We start from the raw sequence: 21,611 nt of genomic DNA, 5'->3' as shown, positions 1-21,611 counted from the left end.
TTTCTGAGCTTCTGTGTCCTTATTGTGAAATATGCTACTTCGTGGGATTTTTCAGAAAATTAAATGAGATTATAGCACCTGACACATAGTAAACATCAACTTCCTTTCTTCCCCCTCCTCTTCCACTTCTGCAGCGAGGACAAACCTGGTTTCCATGGCAGTAACATAGCAGGTATCACCTGATAAATGAGAACTTCATTCAGGCCTGAAATTATAGAACTTTTGGGGGCTGAGATGGATGGATTACTTGAAGCCAGGGGTTTGAGACCAGCCTAGGCAACATGGCGAAACCCCATCTTGACTAAAAATACAAAATAAATTAGCCAGGCATGGTGGTGCATACCTGTAATTCCAGCTGCTCTGGTGGCTGAGGCACAGGAATTGTTTGAACCTGGGGGGTAGAGGTTGCAGTGAGCCAAGATGGTGCCACTGCCCAGCCTTGGCGACAGAGTGAGACCCAGTCTCAAAAAGAAAAAAAAAAAAGAACTTCAGCCTTCTTCAGACAGACTTCAGAACTTCAGTATGTATTGATCAGCATTGGAAAGTTTTGGGGTTCCCCAGTATTATTCTACATCAGACAGATTTGGGAAAGTATGCTTTTGGGAAGGTGTTTACAGCCTGGACCGGGGGAGGTTTCATTGATAACAATTTCCTGTATACTTCCTGTTGATGAAGACCGAAGCAGAGTGCTGGGAAGTGTGTATCCAAGTGTAACTGTGTGTCTCTGTGGCGATAGGAGTGTGTGTTTGTGTGTTTATATACAGACATATGCACTCTTTTCCACGTAACTATGAGCCTTCTCCAGTTGTGGTTCAAAGCACTGCTTTTTTTTTTTATGGCTAGGTCATAAAGTGTGGATATTTAAAGCTGAGACTAGGAGGTGAGGTCTGAAAGGTACCCACAAGCCCAGCTCTGAAACCTGTGCTGGTGGCCACATTCTCAAACTTCAGCCTGCCTCAGAGTCACTGGGAGGGCTTGTTAAGGTGCAGATTGCTGGACTCTGCTCCTACAATTTCAGATATTGCTTGTCCGGGGCCAGGCAGGGAGACGGGGGTGGAGCTAGAGAATCTATATTTCTAAGAAGTTCCCAGCTGATACGATGTTGTTGGTCTGTGGACCACACTTTGAGAACCAGTGACCTGTAGAAAGTCCACCCGTACCCCCGTGAATCTGGATGACTTCTGCTTGTGTGGTTCGATCTTTGCACACTCAGCCCTGCTCTCTTCCCCTTTGCTGGGGGCTTATGTACTCATCAAGTAGTGTTGCCAGGTGGGTGTGGTGGCTCACACCTGTAATCCCAGCACTTTGGGAGGCCAAGGTGGGTGGATCACCTGAGGTCAGGAGTTTGAGACCAGCTTGGCCAAGAAGGTGAAACTCCATCTCTACTAAAAATATAAAAATGAGCCGGGCATGGTGGCGCACACCTGTAATCCCAGCTATTGTGGGTGGGGTGGGGGTGCTGAGAATCACTTGAACCCGGGAGGTAGAGGCTGCAGTGAGCTCAGATCGAGCCACTGCACTCCAGCGTGGGCAACAAAACAAAACAAAACAAAACAGAAAAAAACAGTGTTGCCAGATCCAACAAATAAAAATATTGGATGCCCAGTTAAATAAATACTCTGGGTAAAAAAGAAAAACTGTTTAGTGTAAGTATTTCCCAGATATTATGTGGGACATACTTATGCTAAAAAAAATATTCATTGTCTGAAATTCAAATGAATCTACACGTTCTTCGTTTAATATGGCAACCTTTTCATCCAACTGGGGGTCTCTCTGTCTCTCTCTCTCCCTGTCTCCTGCTGCTGCTTTCCTGCAACTGAACAGGCTACAGCTGCCAAGGAAACACGTCCAGAGAGGGTTTATGTTTTCCGGACAGATCCACCTGCTGCCCTGAGCTCACTTGGCAGACTTGGCTTGGTCTCAGCCGAGATGGACTTGGCTCCTCTTCATTTTGGTTCTCTTGCTGGCTCTCTGTTTTTTCCTATCTGTTCCTCTTTCTCTTTCTCTCTCTCTCATGCCTTCTTTTATGCCATCTCTCATATGAGGGATTTAAAAGGCAGGAATCTGCAAAGTGATGGGGCTGATCCAGGAAAAGTCTGTTCTCAGCAGCAAGACCGGAGTCCAGGAGTGACCTCCCGGTGTTGGAGGAGAGTGACGTTTGGCCTAGAGAGGGCACAGAGATCACCAGCAGCATGCCTTGTATTATGAAAAGGGGTAACATTTGCCTTGGAGAAGTTTGCCTAGCAGTGCGGAGGCGAGGGGTCATGGCTGGAGTGGGACAGTGTCCAGGGCTTGAAGGAAATTGACACTATGTGGTCTCTAATGCTGGCAGAGGGAGCCCACTACTGTGGACTTGATCACACATGGAGGGGCAGAGAGAAATTTGAGCAATCAGAGGCCTCCTGGAGCCTTGGTCTTGGACTCTGTGTCCTCCTAAATAGCTCCATTTGTCACTTTCTCTTGCCAAGGCTGCTGGACGCTGAGGATGGAGCAATGGAGGAACAGAAGGCTTAGCCGCTTCTCTTCACTTTGCTGTCCCCTTTGCTGTCCCCTTTGCTGTCTGCCGGCCTCAGGCCTGGGTTCTCCCCCTCCCTTTGCTATGAATAGCTCTCCAAGGCCCTGGCACCAGCAATCAGGCCTGCTTTCAAAGAGGTAGGTCATAACCTCAGAGGAGTGAGGAGGTGCTCTCGTCAGTGGTCACCTGGGGCCTAGCCAAGGGGCCCTGTGTGCATTGCCCTGCTTTAAGGGCTGCGTTCCTCTTCCTGTGTCCCCAGCATGACGGGGAGAAGGACAGCGGGGTCAGGAGGCCCTGGTTTCCAGTAGGCTGGGGCACGGTAGGATGGGAGAGCAAGAGGGAGCCCCGTCTCCTTGATGTGGTCACTTGCCCTGTGTGGGACCCAGATCCACCTTGCAGGATAAGTGGGTCTGTTTTTCCTTCTGTATCAGACACCAGGGAAAGCTGATCCTGCTGTACACTTGCAGCGGCAGGCACAGCGCTAGGCAGAGAAGGAAGATGAGGACGATGCCTCCTGTCTCCATCGGGTGCCTGCCATTCCGAGCGCCCTCACGCACTGTCTCCTTAGCTCTCTTTTGCAGCCCAAGTGGGGAGGTTGGCAGGCATGACTCTCCCTGTTTGTTCACTGGGGATACTTAGCCTCAGAGACATGACAGGCCAGCCCAAGGTCACACAGCCAGCGAGCGAGGGATGGAGTGTGGCCATGCGACAGATACCCGCTGCTCTCCCAGTGGCTGGGTCTGCCCCTCTCCTCTTCCCTGAGGAGTCCCTCTGGCCAGCCCCACCTTGGTCTGGATGCTTTCACCTTCTGTTTCCTGGCTGGCTTCCTCTACTCCCGCCTCTCTCCCTATGGCCTTGCTCTCCTTGTGGCCCATCAGGGAAATATTTGGGATTCCCCAAAGGGCAAAGCAGCAGTAGCCATGTACTCCCCATTCATGCTGCTGTTCCTTCTCCAGCGTGAGAAGCTGCATGGATGAGGAGGCCAGTTGAGGTCCTGAGGGTTCCTAATGTCAGGGATGGGAGAACTGGCCTTGCAGGAGGGAAACAAGGCTCCCTGTGTGCTGGGTGGGAGCTGCGTTGCCTGGGAGGCTCCCAATACCTGCAGAGAGTGTGTGGGCCCTCCGGTCTGCTGTGGTGGGCAGTGTGCTCCCCCAGGGAGATAAGCAAGCCGTGACCTCCCACTGCCCCAGTCCCTGGCCCGCAGGCACTCTACCTCAGCCCCCTTATCTGGGGTTTCCTTTCTGATGTTGTATCCACACTTGCCATTCCCATCTTTTATCTGTTAGCCACACGGCAGGGCTCGATGTGTATCTGGAGAAAGGATACATGGCTATCTACACCTCGTCCCTGCCCAGAGGTGCAGCTGTGGAGGATATGGATGAGGAGATCAATGGAGTCTGCCCCTCCGCGAATGTGTGTTCTAGTTGGAGTAAACCCAGCAGGGCAAAATCAGGAACTCCTCGTGCAATGAAGCTTTCAGTTGCCTGGTCCAGGCTATGTATGTGTAGCTAGAATATGGAAATGGAAGAAATCCACACAGCTAGGTGGGAAAGGCTTTGTGGGGAGGAACTGGTGGTGGGGCAGGAGAGAGGTGAGCCTGATGTGCGATGGCCTGGCATTAGAATGGACTCCTGCATTAGAGCTAAGACCTAGTGCTTGGATGCCCTTTGGTGGGGAGAGGATGGGAACCAGCGGCTTTGCTCATTATCGAGTGGCCTGCTTGTCCCACACCCTGTAGGATGTGGAGCTAGGTCCTGCCTTTATCTTCTTGCCCCCCTGCAGCCCACTCCGGTGCTGGGACCTGATTGTATGCCCTTAGCTTCTTCTGGAGGGAGACATTTGGCCAAAGCAAACATTGAAGTCTTTGAAAGGGCTGCATTTGTTTCCTGGGGCTGCTGTAGCAAAGTACCACAAGCTGGGTGGCTTACAACAGAAGTTTATTCTTTCGCTTTTCTGGAGGCCAGAAGTCTGAAACCAAGGTGTTAGCAGGGCCATGCTCTCTCTGAAGGCTGAAAGGGAGTCTGTTGCATGCCTTTTTCTTTCTCTTAGCTTCAGGCACTGCTGCAGCGCTGGGCATTCCTTGGCTTCTGGCTTCATCGCTCCTGTCTCTGCCTCTGCTGTCTCATGGCGTTCTTCCCGTGTGTCTATCTCTTCCCTTCTGATGAGGACACCAGTCGTTGGATTTAGGGCCCACCCTAATCCACTGTGACCTCATCTTAACTTGATTACATCTGCAAAGATCTTATTTCCAAATAAGGTCATGTTTATAGAGCCTGGGGATTAAAACTGCAACTTTTTTTGGGGGGTAGGGCAAATTCAACTCAACAGATTTTGTCTCTAAATCCCATCTACCTGTTAGAGTCTCTGTCTGCTCTCAAGCCACTTCTTGGGTCCCTGGAGGTCTGGGACATGGAGACCCCCCCGCTTCCCCTCTCACAGCACTCTCATTTGCTGGCTGCGGAGGGGAATGGGTGTGGATTTTGACATTTGAGATGGAGTCGCCGCCTGCAGGGGTGAAGGATTGCTTGGAAATGCTGCTGCTGCTTGTTTTGAGGAAGTGGAGGGTGCATTTCTGGGCAGAAGAGAAGGCAGAGACAACTGCAGATTTCCTCCTCTTTTCCTGTGGAAGACATTGCTTTCCTGAGGTGCAGAATGATGGCTCTGGAAGGGCCTTCAAGGACTCCAGACCCTCCTCCCACACAGGAGCACTGGGACCTGCCAGAAATGGTGCCCACCTTGTTGGAGCTCTAGACTTGAGTCTTGGCTCCACTACTCAGTGACTCTGGTCTTGGGGGCAAAGTTGCTTAGCTTCTCTGAGGCTCAGCTGCTTCATCTCTAAAATGGGATAATAATAACTGCTTGTCAGATCTCACAGAGCATTTGTGAGGGTTAAATAATAAAAGATGGATATGAAAGTACCTTTTAAACCATCATTGTGGTAAAAATACACATAACAGAAAATGTACCATGTAAGTGTACAAGTCAGTGGTGTTAAGTGTATTCACATGGTTCTGGAACCTTCACTGCCATCCATCTCCAGAACTTTTGAATCATCCCAAACTGTTAAAGTGCCATTTAAAGTGCTAATTAGAGTACTTTTTATTCATTTGATACATAAGAAACTGGAGTCCCTGAGAAGCAGGGAACTCAGGCACAGCCACCCAGTGAATTAGGGCAGAGCTGAGCCGACTCTTGCTTTGGTGCCCATGGCCTTCTCTCAGCCTGCAGAGGCCTGGGACACATCTCAGGAGGGTTTCCTTCTTCTCTCAGACGCATCCCTCAGGATCACGGGGGCCTCTAGAGAAACGAATTTGTCCAGTGGTGGGACACACTCAGCCCGTGCCTGCATGATGGGGGCCCCCTCAGCAGGCACCAGCACCTTCTCGTGGAAAGCCTGCATTCTCTCTGCTGGCTCAGGCTGGCTCAGTCCCTCTCAGCCTCCTGTCTCTCTCTGCCTCTACCTGTTCCTTTCTCAAATGGGACAGGGTTCCAGTGGAGAACCAGGGGAGCTGAACCTGGGGTGAACTTGGAGATGGCTTCATGAGGTTCCATATGTGCAAAGGGTGTGGGCAAGGGATTTGGGTGACCCGGGTTCTGGTCCATCCTGCAGCTAGCTTGTCGAGTCGCCATAGAATTCTCATGGAGTGCACGGTGGCTGAAGTCCTGCTGTGTGCCCATCATTGGGAAATATCCGTGAACAGACCTTATTACTAGCTGCTTGGAGCTGCTGTGAGACATAGTTGATGTGATACATAAGGGCTGTGTGTGTGTCTGGCAAAGGACACTCACCTGTAGAAGGTGATGATTGTCACTTGACATGGCAGAGAGGGGAGCATCCTCTCCCAGCCCAGGCTGATGGTAACATTCCTGGCCAGGGCCCAGGGCAGGAGGGAAGAGAAAGGAATGGAGTTCGCCATGCATACTAGACTTGGATGCCCTGTGCTCCGTGGAACCTTCCATGTCTAGGTCTGGAGCTGAGGTCTGGGGACAGACCTCAGCTCCGACACTGTCTGACTTCAAGTGGCTCATGGCCCAATGGGGAGCATAGAGCTGTGCACAAGGAGTTTTAATGCAGTGTCATCGATGCTGACAGAGGGGAATGGGTGATGGCATGTTATGGTCACCAGGGGAAGGGAAGGCCACTTCTGCCTGGTGGGAGTGGGATAGGGAACTGGGGTAGGGGTGGAGGGGTGGCAGAGGAGCCTTTGCTCTGGCTTACCGCAGAACAGACCAGTAGAGGATGCCCGTGGCATGTCTCACCCAGGGAGACTCTTTTGTCTCCCTGGCTAGTGGCTTCCTTGACCCTCAGACGGGTCCTATGAAGCATCTAGGGAAGGGACTATTCACCCATTTTGCAGGTGGGATTTTGCAGTGCTGGGTTGAAGCACTTGGGCAGGCTCATCCAGGACTGCAGCCCCACAGAAGGTGGACCCAGCTTTCCTGCCTGGGGTCCAGGCATTCTCCGCAAACCCACCCGGCTCCTCCCTGTGTTCCTTTGCCTAAAAGAGCCATTTAGAGCAGGCTGTTTCTGTGCCTTGTGGGGTCCTTTGCATCAGCCAATCATTCAGTTTTTCTTAAGCCGCACTATGTACCTGTCTCTCCGGAAATCTCTGTCCTCAAGGAGCTCACAGCTTGAGCCCCCACAAAGACTTGGTTCCCCCGACTTTCCTCCCCTCCCTCTTCCTGGCTTCTTCCACCCTGGGAAGCTGCAGGGAGGAGATGCCACTGGCAGGACAGAGGAGACAGAAGGCAGCCAGACTGAACCGCTTTTCTCCATTGCATCTTCTCCCCGCCACCAGGTCCCGGCTGGCCGACTTCCATGCCAATTGTCGAGCCTCCTACCAGACGGTCACCAGCTGCCCTGCGGACAATTACCAGGCGTGTCTGGGCTCCTATGCTGGCATGATTGGTAAGCTGTTCCTGCACACCTGGGTTCTGTGGGTCCTTGCTGTCCCCATCTCAGCAGGGCAGGGGCCGCAGCCCGGCTCAGGGCCAGCCAGGGGAGACAGCCTGAGCCTGGCCTTCTCTGCAGCAGATTCAGAGAGAGCTGTGAGGGGAAACCAGCGGAAAGGCAGTTCTGTAGCAAGGAGGGGGACCCAGCTCTTTATCATGTGGGGAGGAGGGCCCCAGGAGCCTTCTAAGCTTTTGAAATAAGAAGCAAAGGTGGCCGGGCGCGGTGGCTCACGCCTGCAATCCCAGCACTTTGGGAGGCCGAGACGGGCGGATCATGAGGTCAGGAGATTGAGACCATCCTGATGAACACGGTGAAACTCCGTCTCTACTAAAAATACAAAAAAATTAGCCGGGCGTGGTGGCGGGTGTCTGTAGTCCCAGCTACTCGGGAGGCTGAGGCAGGAGAATGGCGTCGACCCAGGAGGCGGAGCTTGCAGTGAGCAGAGATCGCGCCACTGCACTCTAGCCTGGGCAACAGAGCAAGACTCTGTCTCAAAAAAAAAAAAAAAAAAAAAAAGAGGAAGCAAAGGTAACATTTGTGGCACGGTTCTGACATTCCAGGCTCTGCACCGAGCAGTTTACATGGCCTGTCTTACTGAATTCTCCCAATAGCTCTTGCTAGGGGGTTGGTGATATCTCCATTTTACAGATGAGAAAACTGAGGCTGTAGAGAAGTTGAGTGACTTGCACAGGCTCACCTCGCCGATAAATGTCAGCACTGGGGTCCGATCCCAGGACGTGAGCCTCATTCACCCTGACTCTAGAACACTGGCTGCTTGTTGGTGAAGGAGAAAGCACGGGCCCACGCTCTGGGAGGGGCTCCAGGGCATTTTCTCTGCCTTCCTGGTGGCGAGGAGCCCAGTGTCCTCTATGCTGCTGGCCCCTCTGCCGCTGCTGACCCCATGGTCCCTGGGATAGTCATGCTCAGAGTCAGGAGTGTGATTGGGACGGATGTGTGTTTGGGGGCCAGGTGAGAGGACAGGTACTAGGCCTCTGCCCTGCTGTGCCTGGGGTCGGTCTGTGGGCCCAAGGGGAAGGCCCTACTGTACCTCTCTCTTCTCCCCCACCTTTCTCCCTGCCCAGGGTTTGACATGACGCCCAACTATGTGGACTCCAGCCCCACTGGCATCGTGGTGTCCCCCTGGTGCAGCTGTCGTGGCAGCGGGAACATGGAGGAGGAGTGTGAGAAGTTCCTCCGGGACTTCACCGAGAACCCGTGCCTCCGTAAGTTGTGGATGTTCTCCCCAACCGCAGCAGCCCCTCCCACTCCTCCTGGAGTCTGTCCTGGCCATTCCCATCTCCTTCCGTGGGGATGGCTGGTGATGTATATGAGGCTTCTCCGCCGTGGGTGTTGCCCATGGGGACATTGGGTTTTGAGCTCTTGGAGATTCACACCAGAACTGTCAGTAGACCAGCCTCAGTTTACCATCAGAGGCCTTGAGCCTATGTCAAGCCTGTTATTTGGTCTGGTCTGTTACTGGGACAGCTTCAGCCAGGTTCCTTTGGAGACTGAGCCCTCTCATGAGGCTCGCTGGCGTCTGTCATATCTCCCTTTAATGAGTTTGTTTGCCCCTGGAATCGACTTCCTTTCACATTGTCAAACTCCTAACCCAAAAGCTAGAGAAACTTTAGCCACAGTCTAGCTCAGTCTGCCTTTGATCTTTCCAGCCCAACATCCATTGCCACCCATGCCCACCTGAAGGTTTCTTCCCTATTTCCTTCCCTCCTCTATTTATTCTGTCCATCTCTCCATCCTTCTGTTCCTCCCTCTCTGTGTGGCACTGGAGATTCAAGGATCCAAGTCATTGAGGAGGTATAGCCTGATGGAGGTGGACTGAGAGGGGTCGCTCGTGATCACAGTGCAAGTGGACTGCTCTAGAGCAGGGGTCTGCACAGGGTTCTTGAGGAGCCCAGGGTGGGGATGCCCAAGTCAGCCAGGAAGAGGGAGGCCCCGAAGGTTTCTTGGAAAATGTATCTGTGGATGCTTAGCTGGGCATCAGTCAGTTGAAGAGGCAGGGGATGCCTGCCAGTCCACCCTGGGCAGAGGTCCTGGGCTCCACAGAAGACCATGGCGGGTGGAGGGAACTGCCAATCATATAGCCTTGCTACATAGCACTGAAGATGGCTAGAGTGGCAAGAGTGATCTGGACAGGTAGACAGCATCCTTGTCGTGCAGGGCCTTGTAGGCCTGAGGCATTTAGATCTTCTTGTCCTGCAGGGGTGACAGTGGTATTGCGGGTGTTTGAAGGAATGTCAGCTAGGGTGTGAGATCAGATCAGCATTCCAGAAAGCGAATCTGCCTGTGTTGTGAGGCAGTGGGGGTCAGAGTGAATCAATTCCGACAGGTGACGTGACACAGAGAGGCCCATCAGAAGGCCATAGTAGCTGCTTACAGGGGCACAAATGGTGGCTGTGAACCAGAGCAGTGGGAGGGGAACAACGATGGGAAATGGGGTGGAGGGATCTTTAGGAGGTGGGCTCAGCGGGCTGCCAGCAGGTGTGCAGGGAGGCACCATGGGTGACCCTCAGGATTCTGACGTGGGGGACCTGGGTAGATAAGAGATGATACCTTCAAGGCTGCAGTATGAGGGGTCAGAGGGAAAAGAGCGTTGACAAGGGTAGGAGGAGACACCTAGCCCAGGCTTAGACATAACGAGTTTGAGATGCATGTGGCACGTGGAGGTGGAGGTTTTCTGGGCACCTCTCTGGATGGTGTGGGAGGAGCAGAGACCACCCAGGGAGAGCCTGTGGTGTGGAGCAGGCAGAGGGCTGAATGTGGGGCCCCTGCATGCCAAGGTGGGGACCTGGGAACGTCCGAGGAGGCACAGGACCCGGAAGAGCCTGTGACTAGGGAGCTGGGGATGAGGAGCTTCGGGAGGTGTGGCCGGTGGCACCATGCAGAGGAGGTGGCCCCCTCCTCCCCTAGGCTCCCCTGCATCCCACCCCCTTCTTTTTCTCCTTTTTTCTTCTGTGTTCCCCATCATGTACACTTCTTGCTATTCTGGCTTCTTTGTGTTTTAACCTCTCTTGCTATATTCTGTAGCTGTGAGACCTTTGTAGGTATCTGAAAAAGAGGTTCAGCAGAGGGAATCTGCCTGTACCATGCCCTGTCCCGACTTCTGGACTATTCCAGGGAAGGGGATGGTCACGGTGAGGAGCAGGGACAGGAGTGATGGACGTGGGTCCTGACTTCTCTGCATCTACCCTCACTCCCATGCCAGGGAACGCCATCCAGGCCTTTGGCAACGGCACAGATGTGAACGTGTCCCCTAAAGGCCCCTCATTCCAGGCCACCCAGGCTCCTCGGGTGGAGAAGACGCCTTCTTTGCCAGATGACCTCAGTGACAGCACCAGCCTGGGGACCAGTGTCATCACCACCTGCACGTCTGTCCAGGTGAGGGGGGTGTGGCTGAGGCATGGGGGGAGCACCATGGTGCCGGAAGTGGTGTGGGAAATGATTCAGCTGAGGCCGGGGAGGGAGGGTCCTCCCTTTCGATGAGGGACCCGAGAGGCAGGGAGGAGCTGCTGGGGTTCATTCTTCTCCCGTTCCTTCATTTGGGCATTCACCTTGGAAATGTTAAACCCGTTACATCACAGTGTTATACCTGCCTTGCAGGCTGTGGGGTCTGAAGAGCAGGCAGTGGGGCACAGCCTCGGTGCAGGTGCAGGGGGAACAAGTCCTGGCTGTGTGTGGGGCAGCGAGGCACCTGTCTGAGTGGGGCAGCAGGCTCATAGGGTCAACAGTGCACATCCACGGTGCCAGGATGCAGGCTTGAGCAGGGACCCAGCTTGGCGGGGGTTCAAATCCTTCCTGGGCACCCACTGGAGAAGTGCGTGTGCCTCTTCTGGTTAGGGAAGCCCTCCCCTTCTCTTTCCGACTCCTTCTACTTCCCTTGTGTGCCCCCCTGCTCAGGAGCAGCTGACCTCCAAGTGCCCTCCTGGCGGCTGGGTGGGGAGCTCTTCCATTTCCTGCTCCTTCCACTTCGCTCCCCTCCTGATTGGAGCTGAGGTGCTGTTGTCACCCTTGGGCAGCTCCTAATGACACTGGATATGCTTGAGTGGCTGCGAGCAGGGGGCTCGGGGTCCTACTCTGCAGACAATTGCTCAATTTCATGCTAGAGCGGCAGGCAGCTCAGCCAGTCAGGGCTGTGCCACCTGTCAGGTCATCCAGACCTCACCAGCCTCCTGCATGCACCCTTCGTTCTGAGCGCCTTGGGCTGGCCCATCTGGAGAGAGGCTGACATAAGAGGATGCTGGCAACCTTCCCAGGACTCCCACTGTGCTTCCTTGTGGTTGTAAAGTCCAAAGCCGTGGCTTTGGGACCCCCACCCAGCCCCCTTCACTGTCAGCCCTGATGATTCTGAGGCCCATTTAATTCTTTTTCTCCTGCAGTTTGCCAAGCCATCGGTTACTTGGTTTCTTTTAGCCCCTGCCTGGTTTTCTGTGGTCTCACCATTGGGGGGCTTGCTCAAATCTTGGTTTGATCTCAGTGGAGATACGGGTGATCTCTATGTGAGATGGTATATGCAAAAGTGCTTGGTCAGTGGAGGAATGCTGCACAAATGTTAGGTGTTACAAATCCGGGGTCTGGGGAGGCTGCCTGGCAGGTGGCTGGAGGCCTGTGGACTAAGTCAGTCTGGGCAGGACAGCTGAGAGAGCCTCCCAGGAGGAAAGGAGGAGAAATAGACCCTCAAAAGGGGTCCAACCACCACCACCCTCCAGGTTTCTTCTCAGAGAAATGGAAGAGGAAGGGCCTCTGATTCAGTTTTAATTATAATGTTTTTAATGAGCACCTACTATCCCATGCTGGGAGCTGGAAGTGTCAAGTGAGTAAGCTCTCGCCTCTGCCCTTGGCTTGTCTGGGACTGGCCGGGGTGCCTTCCCTCCTCCCCAGCCCACATCTGTCCCCCGTCCTCAGCTCTCCTAGCTTGGACCATCTCTGATTGAGTGACTCTGTGGTGGCCCTTGTGGGGCCCTTGGGTGTTAGGGGCACCCACAGCTATAGGAAGGAGTCCCTGAGTGATTGCAGGGACCGAGAGCTGAGCCTGGATGGGAGGAAGGGTTGGGGGAGCCTGTACACCCTAGATATACCCTAGAGACAGAGGCAAGATTATTTTGCTGATCTCTGTCCTTCCTTCTTCCTTGGGGGAAGGCTTAGGGAGCCCCAGAGATGGTAGCCAGTTGGGTCCCTACATGGGTATCTGTATGTCAAGACTTGAAGGACCCTCCAAGATCTTCCCAAACACAAGCGACCAGAGGCCTGGTGATGACAGCAGCATGTCCACAGCCCCACAGCCAGTTGGCAGTCGAGAAGGGCCAGGAACCCTGTCCCCCGGCCACCTTCTGCTTCCTCCTCCTCCAAATCTGCTCCCCGCAAAGGACTTTCCACAGTGGGAGTGGGGCTGTTGAGGAGGGCTGTGGGTGTCTTGGACGCCACCACACTAGAGCCAGGAGCCCCCTCCGAGTTGGCCCTGGTGTCTTAGGTCCTCCTCTCAGAAGTGTCTCCTTCAGGGTGTGGCCCCCTCTCTGGGCAACCCTGCCTGCCTGGGGCTCTGTGGACCTTGGAGAGACCTGATAGGGTCTGCAGAATGGTCTTTCCTGGAGCCTTCTGGCCCGGCCCATGTTTATTAAATATATACCTCGTCTGAATTCCCTCGCCCTTCTCTCCACCCCACTGGGCTCTGGAACAGGGAACCTGAGTGTCAGGTCAGTCTTGGACACGTGCAGGATGGGTGAGTCAGCTGCTGACGGGCACTTGGCCATTCCTCTGAGCAAGATGCCTCTCCTTTCCCTCTCCCTTTCCTCTCCACCTGGTGCGTCCTACCCCGATGTCACCTCTTGGGAATGCCTTCTCCAATTCCACACCAGGTTGCCTTCTGCCTGCTTTGGGCTCCCGCTCTGTGTGTTCATGGCCCCATCATGATGTGTTCTCCTCTCCCCTGCTAGGCCAGGGTCCCCAGAGGCCAGAGTAGCATCTCACCCTCCTGTGTCACCCTGCGTAGCTGGGTGCACAGTGCCTGGCGTGGAGTGGGTGCTCCATTCAGGTGGAAAGAGAGACCCCGGAGTCCCCAGTTCATTTGATTTATTGGAACTCCCTGCTGTCCTGGAGGATGGGGTCTGTGTGTTTCAGTGCCTGCAGCTCTCCTCCTCCTCCTGGGTGCCCCCTGTAAGCACAGGACTGGGCAGCTGCAGAGGCGAAGATGCTTTTCTATTGAAGATGTAGGAAGGTTTGTTAGAGACTCTTGGTCTTATGATGGGGCCTGGACAGGGCAGTGCAGTGGGGGCTGGGGGGAGATGGGCGATGGTTGGTGCTTCCCTGGCCATGGCCTGCTGTTCTCCCCAACACTCCCCTGGGGCTGCTCTGGGCCCAGAATGCCAATTTGCAGGGCCCCATAAGATCAGCTGGAGTCCTACCTTTCCCAGCACCGGGGAGCCCTACAACACACCATCTCCTTTGCCACCCCCGTCTCCACCTGCCCACCTGTGATTCAGATTGCCAATCACATCTTGGGCAAATTAAAAATGAGTTTTGAGAGATTGCCCCAAGGCCCCCTCACTGCATGCCTGCTGCCGACTCTGCAGCCAGTGGCCACCTCTCTCTCCTTCCTCCTCCTGCCTGCTTCAGGATGGGTCTTATACCCAGCACACAGGCCTGTGGACCTCAGAGCATGGTACTGAGAGATCTGTCAGTGCACTCATTCATTGACTCAACAGAAATTCTTATTGCACATCACTACATTGCAGGCACCAAGGCTAACAAGCATCATGGGCCAGGACTGTGGTCCCGGTGCTGGAGGATGGACAGGATGAAGCTCAGATGTCTATGAGGGAGAAGGTGATTTGTGCACCTGCCGCGTGCGGGACTGATAGAGGATGATGGGGTCCAGAGGATGGAGAGAGTGCATTGACTGGGAGTGGAGGCCAAGGACCCATGGGCATAGCAATGCCTGCTGCTAGGCCTGAAAAGAATTGGGAGAATGGGTGTGGGGTTGCAGTGGGCGGACTGCCCCAGGTGAACCAGCAGCGGAGCCAAGGCACAGTCAGAACAGCACAGAGTGCTGAGTAGGGGTCTACTGTGCAGAGAGGGGGTCTGCTGTGCCTGGTTTTACAAATGAAGTGTTACTGAAACACAACCACACCCTGTGTGCATTGTCTCCTGTCACAGGCGGCGTTGAGTTGTTGTGATGGAGACGATGTGAGAGGTGTGAGTTACTGGGGATGGCCCAGGTTAGGGAGGAAGGCCAGGGGCGCTGAGATTTAGAGGCGGGGCCAGGGACAGAAGCAGGGAGTGCTGGAGAACCGCAGCTCCAGCCAGCAGGAAAACACTAGACCAGCGAGGCTCTGGGACTGCCGGCCCAGGCTTTTGGGGTAGGTAGGAGGTAGGCAAGGAAGAGGAGGAAGACAATAATTTCCTTCTCACTTCCTGGGCAACGGAGCATCCCTGGGAGAAAGCTCTGGAAGGATGAAGCATGCCTTTCCCACTGTCTTTCCTCTGTGTGTGCGTCCTTCGCCCAGTGCCATCTGCAAGAGCCAGTTCTTTAATGCTCCTGGTGGCACCCACAGCGCAGCCCTTGGGGGTCGGCTCTTCCCAGAGTCCCCGTGCTGCTTCCATGGTGGAGGATTTACTGTTAGCAGCCCTGTGTCCTGCCATCCTTGCAGCCCAGGCCTGTGCACTTTGGGACTGGAGCCACAGACACCTCCAGGGGATGACAGGCTCTGAGTAGGGACGGAGTAAGCCCCAGGCTGTTTCCCTAGACTCTCAGGCATCCTTCTCTCCCCTCTGTGTATTCATCTGCCGTGAAGGCGGTTGTATTAGTCTGTTCTCACGCTGCTAATAAAGACATACCTGAGACCGGGTAATTCATAAAGGAAAGAGGTTCAGTGGACGCACAGTTCCACATGGCCGGGGAGGCCTCACAATCATGGTGGAAGATGAAGAGCACAGGGACGTCTTACATGGTGACTGGCAAAGAGAGAGCGTGTGCAGGGGAACTCCCATGTATAAAACCATCAGATCTCATGAGACTTACTCACTACCACGAGAACAGCACAGAAGATACCCACCCCCATGATTCAGTTATCTCCCACCGGTTCCCTCCCATGACACATAGGAATTAGAGCAGCTACAATTCAAGATGAGATTTGGGTGGGGACACAGCCAGACCATGTCAGTGGTTACGTGCGAGTTTATTTCTCAGAGTATGAGCTCCTGGAGGGTAGGGAGGTACTGAATTTGAGACACTGGTAGTTTTGGCATCAGAGGTGGTCTCTCTCTCTGCCCCTCCCCCCACTGGGTGCTGCTTTCAGAAAAGGTCAGCTGCTGGGCAACACTCCCACCCAAGGGCTCTGTCGCCCCTGGCAGAGACCGCGCCTTGGGGCAGACGTCCCTTGGGGCTGGCCCAGGGAGGTGTTTCACTGTCCCCTGATAATCAGCATCAGATGAGAGGGTACAGTGGTTGTCCTCAGCCCCCTCGCCTCCCACTTCATTCTCTCCCAGGCCCTCTATTGCCTCCTTCCTCTATTTCTTCCCTCTGTCTTTTGTTCCTCTGTCCCCTCCCCTCTATCCTGTTTCAGAGGAACTTGTTAAGTTCTGCTCACTCCGAGGAGCAAAATCCAGTTGCAGGCCCCCCTTGTGAGCCTTTAGATCCTCTCTCTTCACACTTGGCCAAGCCCCCAGGTCAGGGAAAATGCTGCACTTGGCAGGTGCTGGGTGCTTTGTCAGCTGCTCTGCGTGGGCTGACCTTGGGTGTAACCCTGGAGAGTGTCTAGGTCCGGGGCTCCCCTGAGAGCAGCACTCACAGCCACAGCATGTTGTGTAGGCCCCACCCTGGGGCCCTTCTTGTCGGTTGTTGTCTCAAGCCTTATTTTGTTAAGCAGTAGACTATTGTCCAAACAATTTTATGCGTACCTCTGATATACAAATAAGCTAAAGACTCCAATACACAAAAGAGCTAAGACTCAAATATACAAAACAAATAAAAATGGAGCTGATTTGGTGGACAGGCCGTGAGGACCTTGAGTGCAGGGGGCTTCTGCCTCTGTGATTCCCTGTGGGTTCCTTTGGTTTAGTGAGGAAAGGGGAGGGGACAGAGGAGAGGAGAGGACAGAGGGAGAGGGGAGGGGGGAGAGGGGGAGGGGACAGGAAAGGAGGAGGGGACAGAGGAGGGGGGAGAGGGGGGAGGGGACAGGAGCTGGGGAGGGGACAGGAAAGGAGGGGACAGAGGAGGGGGAGGGAAGAGGGGGAGGGGACACAGGAGATGGGGAGGGGACAGAGGAAAGGGGAGGGGGGAGAGGAGAGGGTGGGGGGACACAGGAGATGGGGAGGGGTCAAAGGAGAGGGCTCCCAACGGTTTAGTGAGCTCTGTTGGTTAGGGACACAGGGATAAGACAGGGACTCCCAGAAAGGGCAGGGACTGGCCTGCCACACCTGAAACAATGAGAGTAGGAGGTGATGCTGGGCGTCCGTAGGTGTCAGTCCGCAGGCACAGACTCCAACAAGCCATAGGATGTCACAGGTGGGGACTGAGGTGACTGAGCAAGGATTGGCCAAGGGACTCGGGAGGGCAGATGCGAGGCCATGAGGACAGCACAGCCTCCGAGGGGGTGGGCGTGTTCTGTTTCCCCCGATACCCCGCCCTGTGGCCTCACACAGTCTTAGCTGGAGCAGCACCAAGTCCTGGGGAGTGGAATCCAGGCCTTGGGTCTGGAAGGGTTGTAGAGCACAGGCCCTTCTGCAGAGGGCAGCAGCTGGGGAGTTGGCTGGGCATCACCTTGGCACCTGGGGACACTCCTGGTCCCATTCTTGCTGTGCTAATCATCACCGTGGCCCTATCTCCACCATTGGCAGTGACTCTACTCTTGGCCAGGGTCTCCATGTGACAGCTGGGGTCTTGTTTAGCTGACCAGATGCCCTGGGTGGCAGATTGCCTGTGATGTCCAAGGGGTTATTGATACTTCTGGCCAAGAGCTGTGATTGTGGCATAATTTCTTGGGCTTCCCAGTTGCTTCTGGTGGCCAGAGCCTCCCTGGAAGTGCCCTGGGATCAAGCCGTTTGAATCCTGGATGGAAGCGCTGCGTCCCCAGCTGGTTCCCATGGATCTCCATTACAGTGATGATAACAGAGGGCTGTTCATCATGCACACCCCCTGGCCCTGCATCCTGGTGGCCATGCCAGGGTAGAGAATCCTGGAATCATCACCAAGCCAGCCTTCTTCATCCCTCACCTTGTCCACAGTGCTCCCAGGTGGGGCACATTCGTGTAGGACAGAAATGGGCTGGTGAAATTGCCAGATATCCACCTAATGGGTACCAGTGGCAGACATCACTAATCAATCACGCCTCTCTTCCCCTCAAGCCCAGATGAATGCTTATGATCTTTTTCTATAGAGTCCTCCATTAGCCATGGCAAATTAACAGGAGTTGGCCGGCCCTTGGAGGCTGTTTCTGATCTGTGGCATTCATTCATTCATTCATGGATGCAGGCATCTAGTGAATCTGTTGAGTTGTTGTTATGAACCAGACACTGCTCAGTGTAAGGAAAAGAAGACACGGTCCCTGCCCAAGACTTGCTCTGAGTATGTGGACAGACATGCAAATGACTGATGACTATATAATGCTGCTAGTTGGTAGCAGAGTTAGAACTCTGTTCTCTAGGAGCCAGAGGAGTCAGGTCCTAATTGCTGAGGGTGTCAGAGAAGGACAGAAGCATTTTGTGCTGCGTGGAATTGAGCCACCCCTCTTCACTGTGTGTACTGGCTGTGCTTAGCGAAGCCAACAGTGCCTGGCCTCATCTAAGTCTCTGGACAAAGCCCGGCCAGGAACAGCCTGGTGACTTGTCCTGACTGGCGCCTTCTCTCTCGCAGGAGCAGGGGCTGAAGGCCAACAACTCCAAAGAGTTAAGCATGTGCTTCACAGAGGTGAGTTGGGGGCAGAGTGGGGATGGGTGCAGAAGGCTGGGCCGGGAGGGGTGGCATTTCCCTGGCGAGCCTCAGATCCAGTGCCCTCAAATCTCATCGCATGGGCTGGGCCAGCTGAGCTTGTGGACCAGGGTGGGCACTTAGTCTGCTGGGGCAGGGTGAGGGAGCGCAAAGGCTGCTTCCAGGGCCCCTGGCTCTCTCCTTGGGGAGAGACAAATGGCTGCTCTGAGCAGAGGCCTTCCCATACCTTCCTCACTCTTTAAGACAATTGTGTTGACCACCTGCCCGGCACTGTTTCTGTGATATTTAGGAGGCACAGCAGTGGAAACAGACACAGTTCTTTCCTTGAAGAAACCCCCAGCACAGGAATGTATCTGTATCTATATCTCTATCTATATCTATATCTCTATCTCTATCTCTATCTCATCTCTATCTCTATCTTCGACGCGATCTTCGACGGACTTCGACCTGAAAACTTGATACCTGGCTTTATTTAAATGAATAATTCTTCCTTCCCTTCCGACTTTCCGACTCTTCCTCGACTTCGACTCTTTTATCGATGCATTCTCTCATTTCTCTTTCCGGATCCTTTCCTTCCTCTTCCTTTGTCCTTCCTCGACGCTTTCTTCGACTTCTTCCTACCCTTCCCCTCTCCTTCCCCTCTCCTCCTCCTCCTGTCTCCTTCCCCTCTCCTTCTTCTCTCCTCCTTCTCCTTCAGTTCTTTCTACCATCTGCCTCCTCACTGGGACACAGGTCCTCAGCCCCGATGCAGGGAGGAGTAGCCTGTTTTCCTGGTGACCACTGCCCTCCTCTCCAAACCCCAGGGCTTGCGACCAGAAGGGACAGAGCACTCCCTTTTGCTCCTGCCTGGGCCAGCTCCAGGAGAGTCAGCACTGCCTTCAGAGTGCAAAGGAGGGTCCCCGTGGATGGAAGAAAGGGGCTTGAGGTGTCCAGTTCTTCCCGAGTCCATTTCTCTGCCTGGTCCCAGGCCTCCTGATTGTTTTCTTTGTTTTCATTCTCTTTGTTCCTGATTCTCCTCCTGCTCTGGACTCAGCTCACGACAAATATCATCCCAGGGAGTAACAAGGTGATCAAACCTAACTCAGGCCCCAGCAGAGCCAGACCGTCGGCTGCCTTGACCGTGCTGTCTGTCCTGATGCTGAAACTGGCCTTGTAGGCTGTGGGAACCGAGTAAGAAGATCTTCGAAAGCTACGCAGACAAGAACAGCCGCCTGACGAAATGGAAACACACAGACACACATGCACCTTGCAAAAAAAAATTGTTTTTCCCACCTGTCGCTGAACCTGTCTCCTCCCAGGTTTCTTCTCTGGAGAAGTTTTTGTAAACCAAACAGACAAGCAGGCGGGCAGCCTGAGAGCTGGCCCAGGGGTCCCCTGGCGGGGGAAACTGGTACCGAGGAGGGCACGAGGCTCTAGAAATGCCCTTCTCTTTCTCCTGGTGTTTTTCTCTCTGGACCCTTCTGAAGCAGAGACCGGACAAGAGCCTGCAGTGGAAGGGACTCTGGGCTGTGCCTGAGGCTGGCTGAGGGCAGGACGACACAGCTGCTTCCCCACGCTGCCCACTCTGGGCACCTGCTGGGGGCTGGCAGAGGGCATCGGTTAGCGGGACAGCGGGGCTGGCCACGGGGGTCCACCTTCAGCCCTTTGGCTTTGAGGATGGAGGTGGTTTTGCCCTCCCTCTCTGCCCTCGAGTGGGGCTGGTGGGTCTGCAGCTGGTGTGGGGACTTCCCCACGGATGGCGGTGGAGGGGGTTAGCACTGCGCTGGGCTCCCCGTGACTAGCACAGAGTGGTGGGGCTGGGGCCAGCTCCAGGACGGCTTGGGAGCTCAGCCTGCCTGGGAGAGCCCTTTGTGGCGAGGCAGCAAAACTCGGGCATCACCTTCTTTCTTGGTGGCAGAAATTTTGAAGTCAGAGAGAAATGGTCCTTTGTTGGCTTTTTTTGGTTTCTCGTGGGTCCTTTGGCAGGTCTCCCTTTGGGGAGAGGGAGGGGAGAGACCACAGCCGGGTGTGTATCTGCCGCACCCTGTTCCCTCCAGCTCTCCTGCTCTCTTCTCCCTCCTCTTCCTTTCCACTTTCTCTTTCCTAATTTCCTAGACATACGCCAAGTGTATGTACACACCGGGGCTCCTCTCCCAACATATATGTATATATACATCCATATACATATATTGTGTGGTTTTCCCCTTTCTTTCCTTTTTTTAAGCAACAGAACTATGGAAACAATACCCCAACAGATGAGCGAAAATGTATTATTGTAAAGTTTATTTTTTTTAATACTGTTGTCTATAATGGGGAAAAAGGACATTGCCCCCCAGTGCCCTGCTCCAGTCGGCCTGGCTCGGCTCTGGTGGGGGCTTCTGATCCGCATCCACGCTTAACCAAGGCTCCAATAAATGTGCTAGGAAGCAAGCCGCCTCTGCCTCGGTCCCGTGGGGTTTTGCCCCCGTTTTGTTCTTGGTCCGGTGTTAACTTGTGTAAGGGGTGCTCCCGGTGGGCTGGGGAAATGTGTGTCCGTGTGTGTGCCTGTGTGCATGTGTGTGCACCCATAGGTCTGTCCCGTGTGTCCGCACTGTGGGTAGATGGAGTTCCGTTAGGAGCTGGTTTGACACTGGGGGCGGGATCTGCGGGTCTCTGCTGTGCTGAGCCTGGTGGGCTGTTCTGTTCCCTCCTTGCTCACCTCTCCAGTCAGCACAAACGCCTGTGGCTCCCAGACTGGAAGAGAATGTAGTGGACGTGGGCATGGTGGGGAGCGACAGCTTGGCATCGTACGTTGGGAATGTTCTATTGTCAGGCTGTCTGGGTGGCCCTGTTAGTCTTACACAGAGCAAAGTGGTATGTCCCTCTAGGACTCCTGGCTTATTTGAGATATGTAATTGTGAGTGCAAGTGACCTGGCCTTTTGGGTCCCACCAGAGAAGGAGATGATTGTGAAATGTTCTGGGGTCATGGTCTGAAAGCATAAGTATTTTTTGGGTCTCCCTCTATTCCTTCCTTTCCTGTTTCTCCACTTGCTACCCAGGCCGCACTTGGATACTCGGCCTGCCATAGTCTCCAAGAGAGATTCTCCCCAGAGAGGACCAGGAGGATGCCTGCCGGCCAAGTGTGTGAGTCTGTGCATGTATGTGAGCATGTGTACATGTGCGTGTGGGCGTGTGCAGGCTTGCACATGTTCATACGCACGTGTGAGTATATACCCATGGCAGGAGG

At 54.3% G+C, this 21,611-nt stretch overlaps 1 protein-coding gene across 3 annotated transcripts in view; it reads left to right on the top strand.

Moving 5' to 3' along the window:
- GFRA2 (GDNF family receptor alpha 2) overlaps positions 1-20,817 on the top strand; it is a 97,600-nt gene extending 76,783 nt beyond the window's left edge. For all 3 annotated transcript variants that reach the window (XM_021942096.2, XM_021942094.2, XM_021942095.2), the window contains 5 exons: positions 7,315-7,424; positions 8,552-8,692; positions 10,690-10,862; positions 18,331-18,384; positions 19,439-20,817. In XM_021942096.2, the coding sequence (XP_021797788.2) occupies positions 7,315-7,424; positions 8,552-8,692; positions 10,690-10,862; positions 18,331-18,384; positions 19,439-19,561 (601 nt within the window). In that variant the 3' untranslated portion in view covers positions 19,562-20,817. The remainder of the gene's footprint in view (positions 1-7,314; positions 7,425-8,551; positions 8,693-10,689; positions 10,863-18,330; positions 18,385-19,438) is intronic.
- Positions 20,818-21,611: the final 794 nt, after the last annotated feature.

Source organism: Papio anubis, chromosome 8, assembly GCF_008728515.1.
Source record: "Papio anubis isolate 15944 chromosome 8, Panubis1.0, whole genome shotgun sequence".
Lineage (NCBI taxonomy): Eukaryota > Metazoa > Chordata > Mammalia > Primates > Cercopithecidae > Papio > Papio anubis.
Note: the sequence above shows the minus strand (reverse complement) of the source record. Positions and strands in the feature narration are given on the sequence as shown.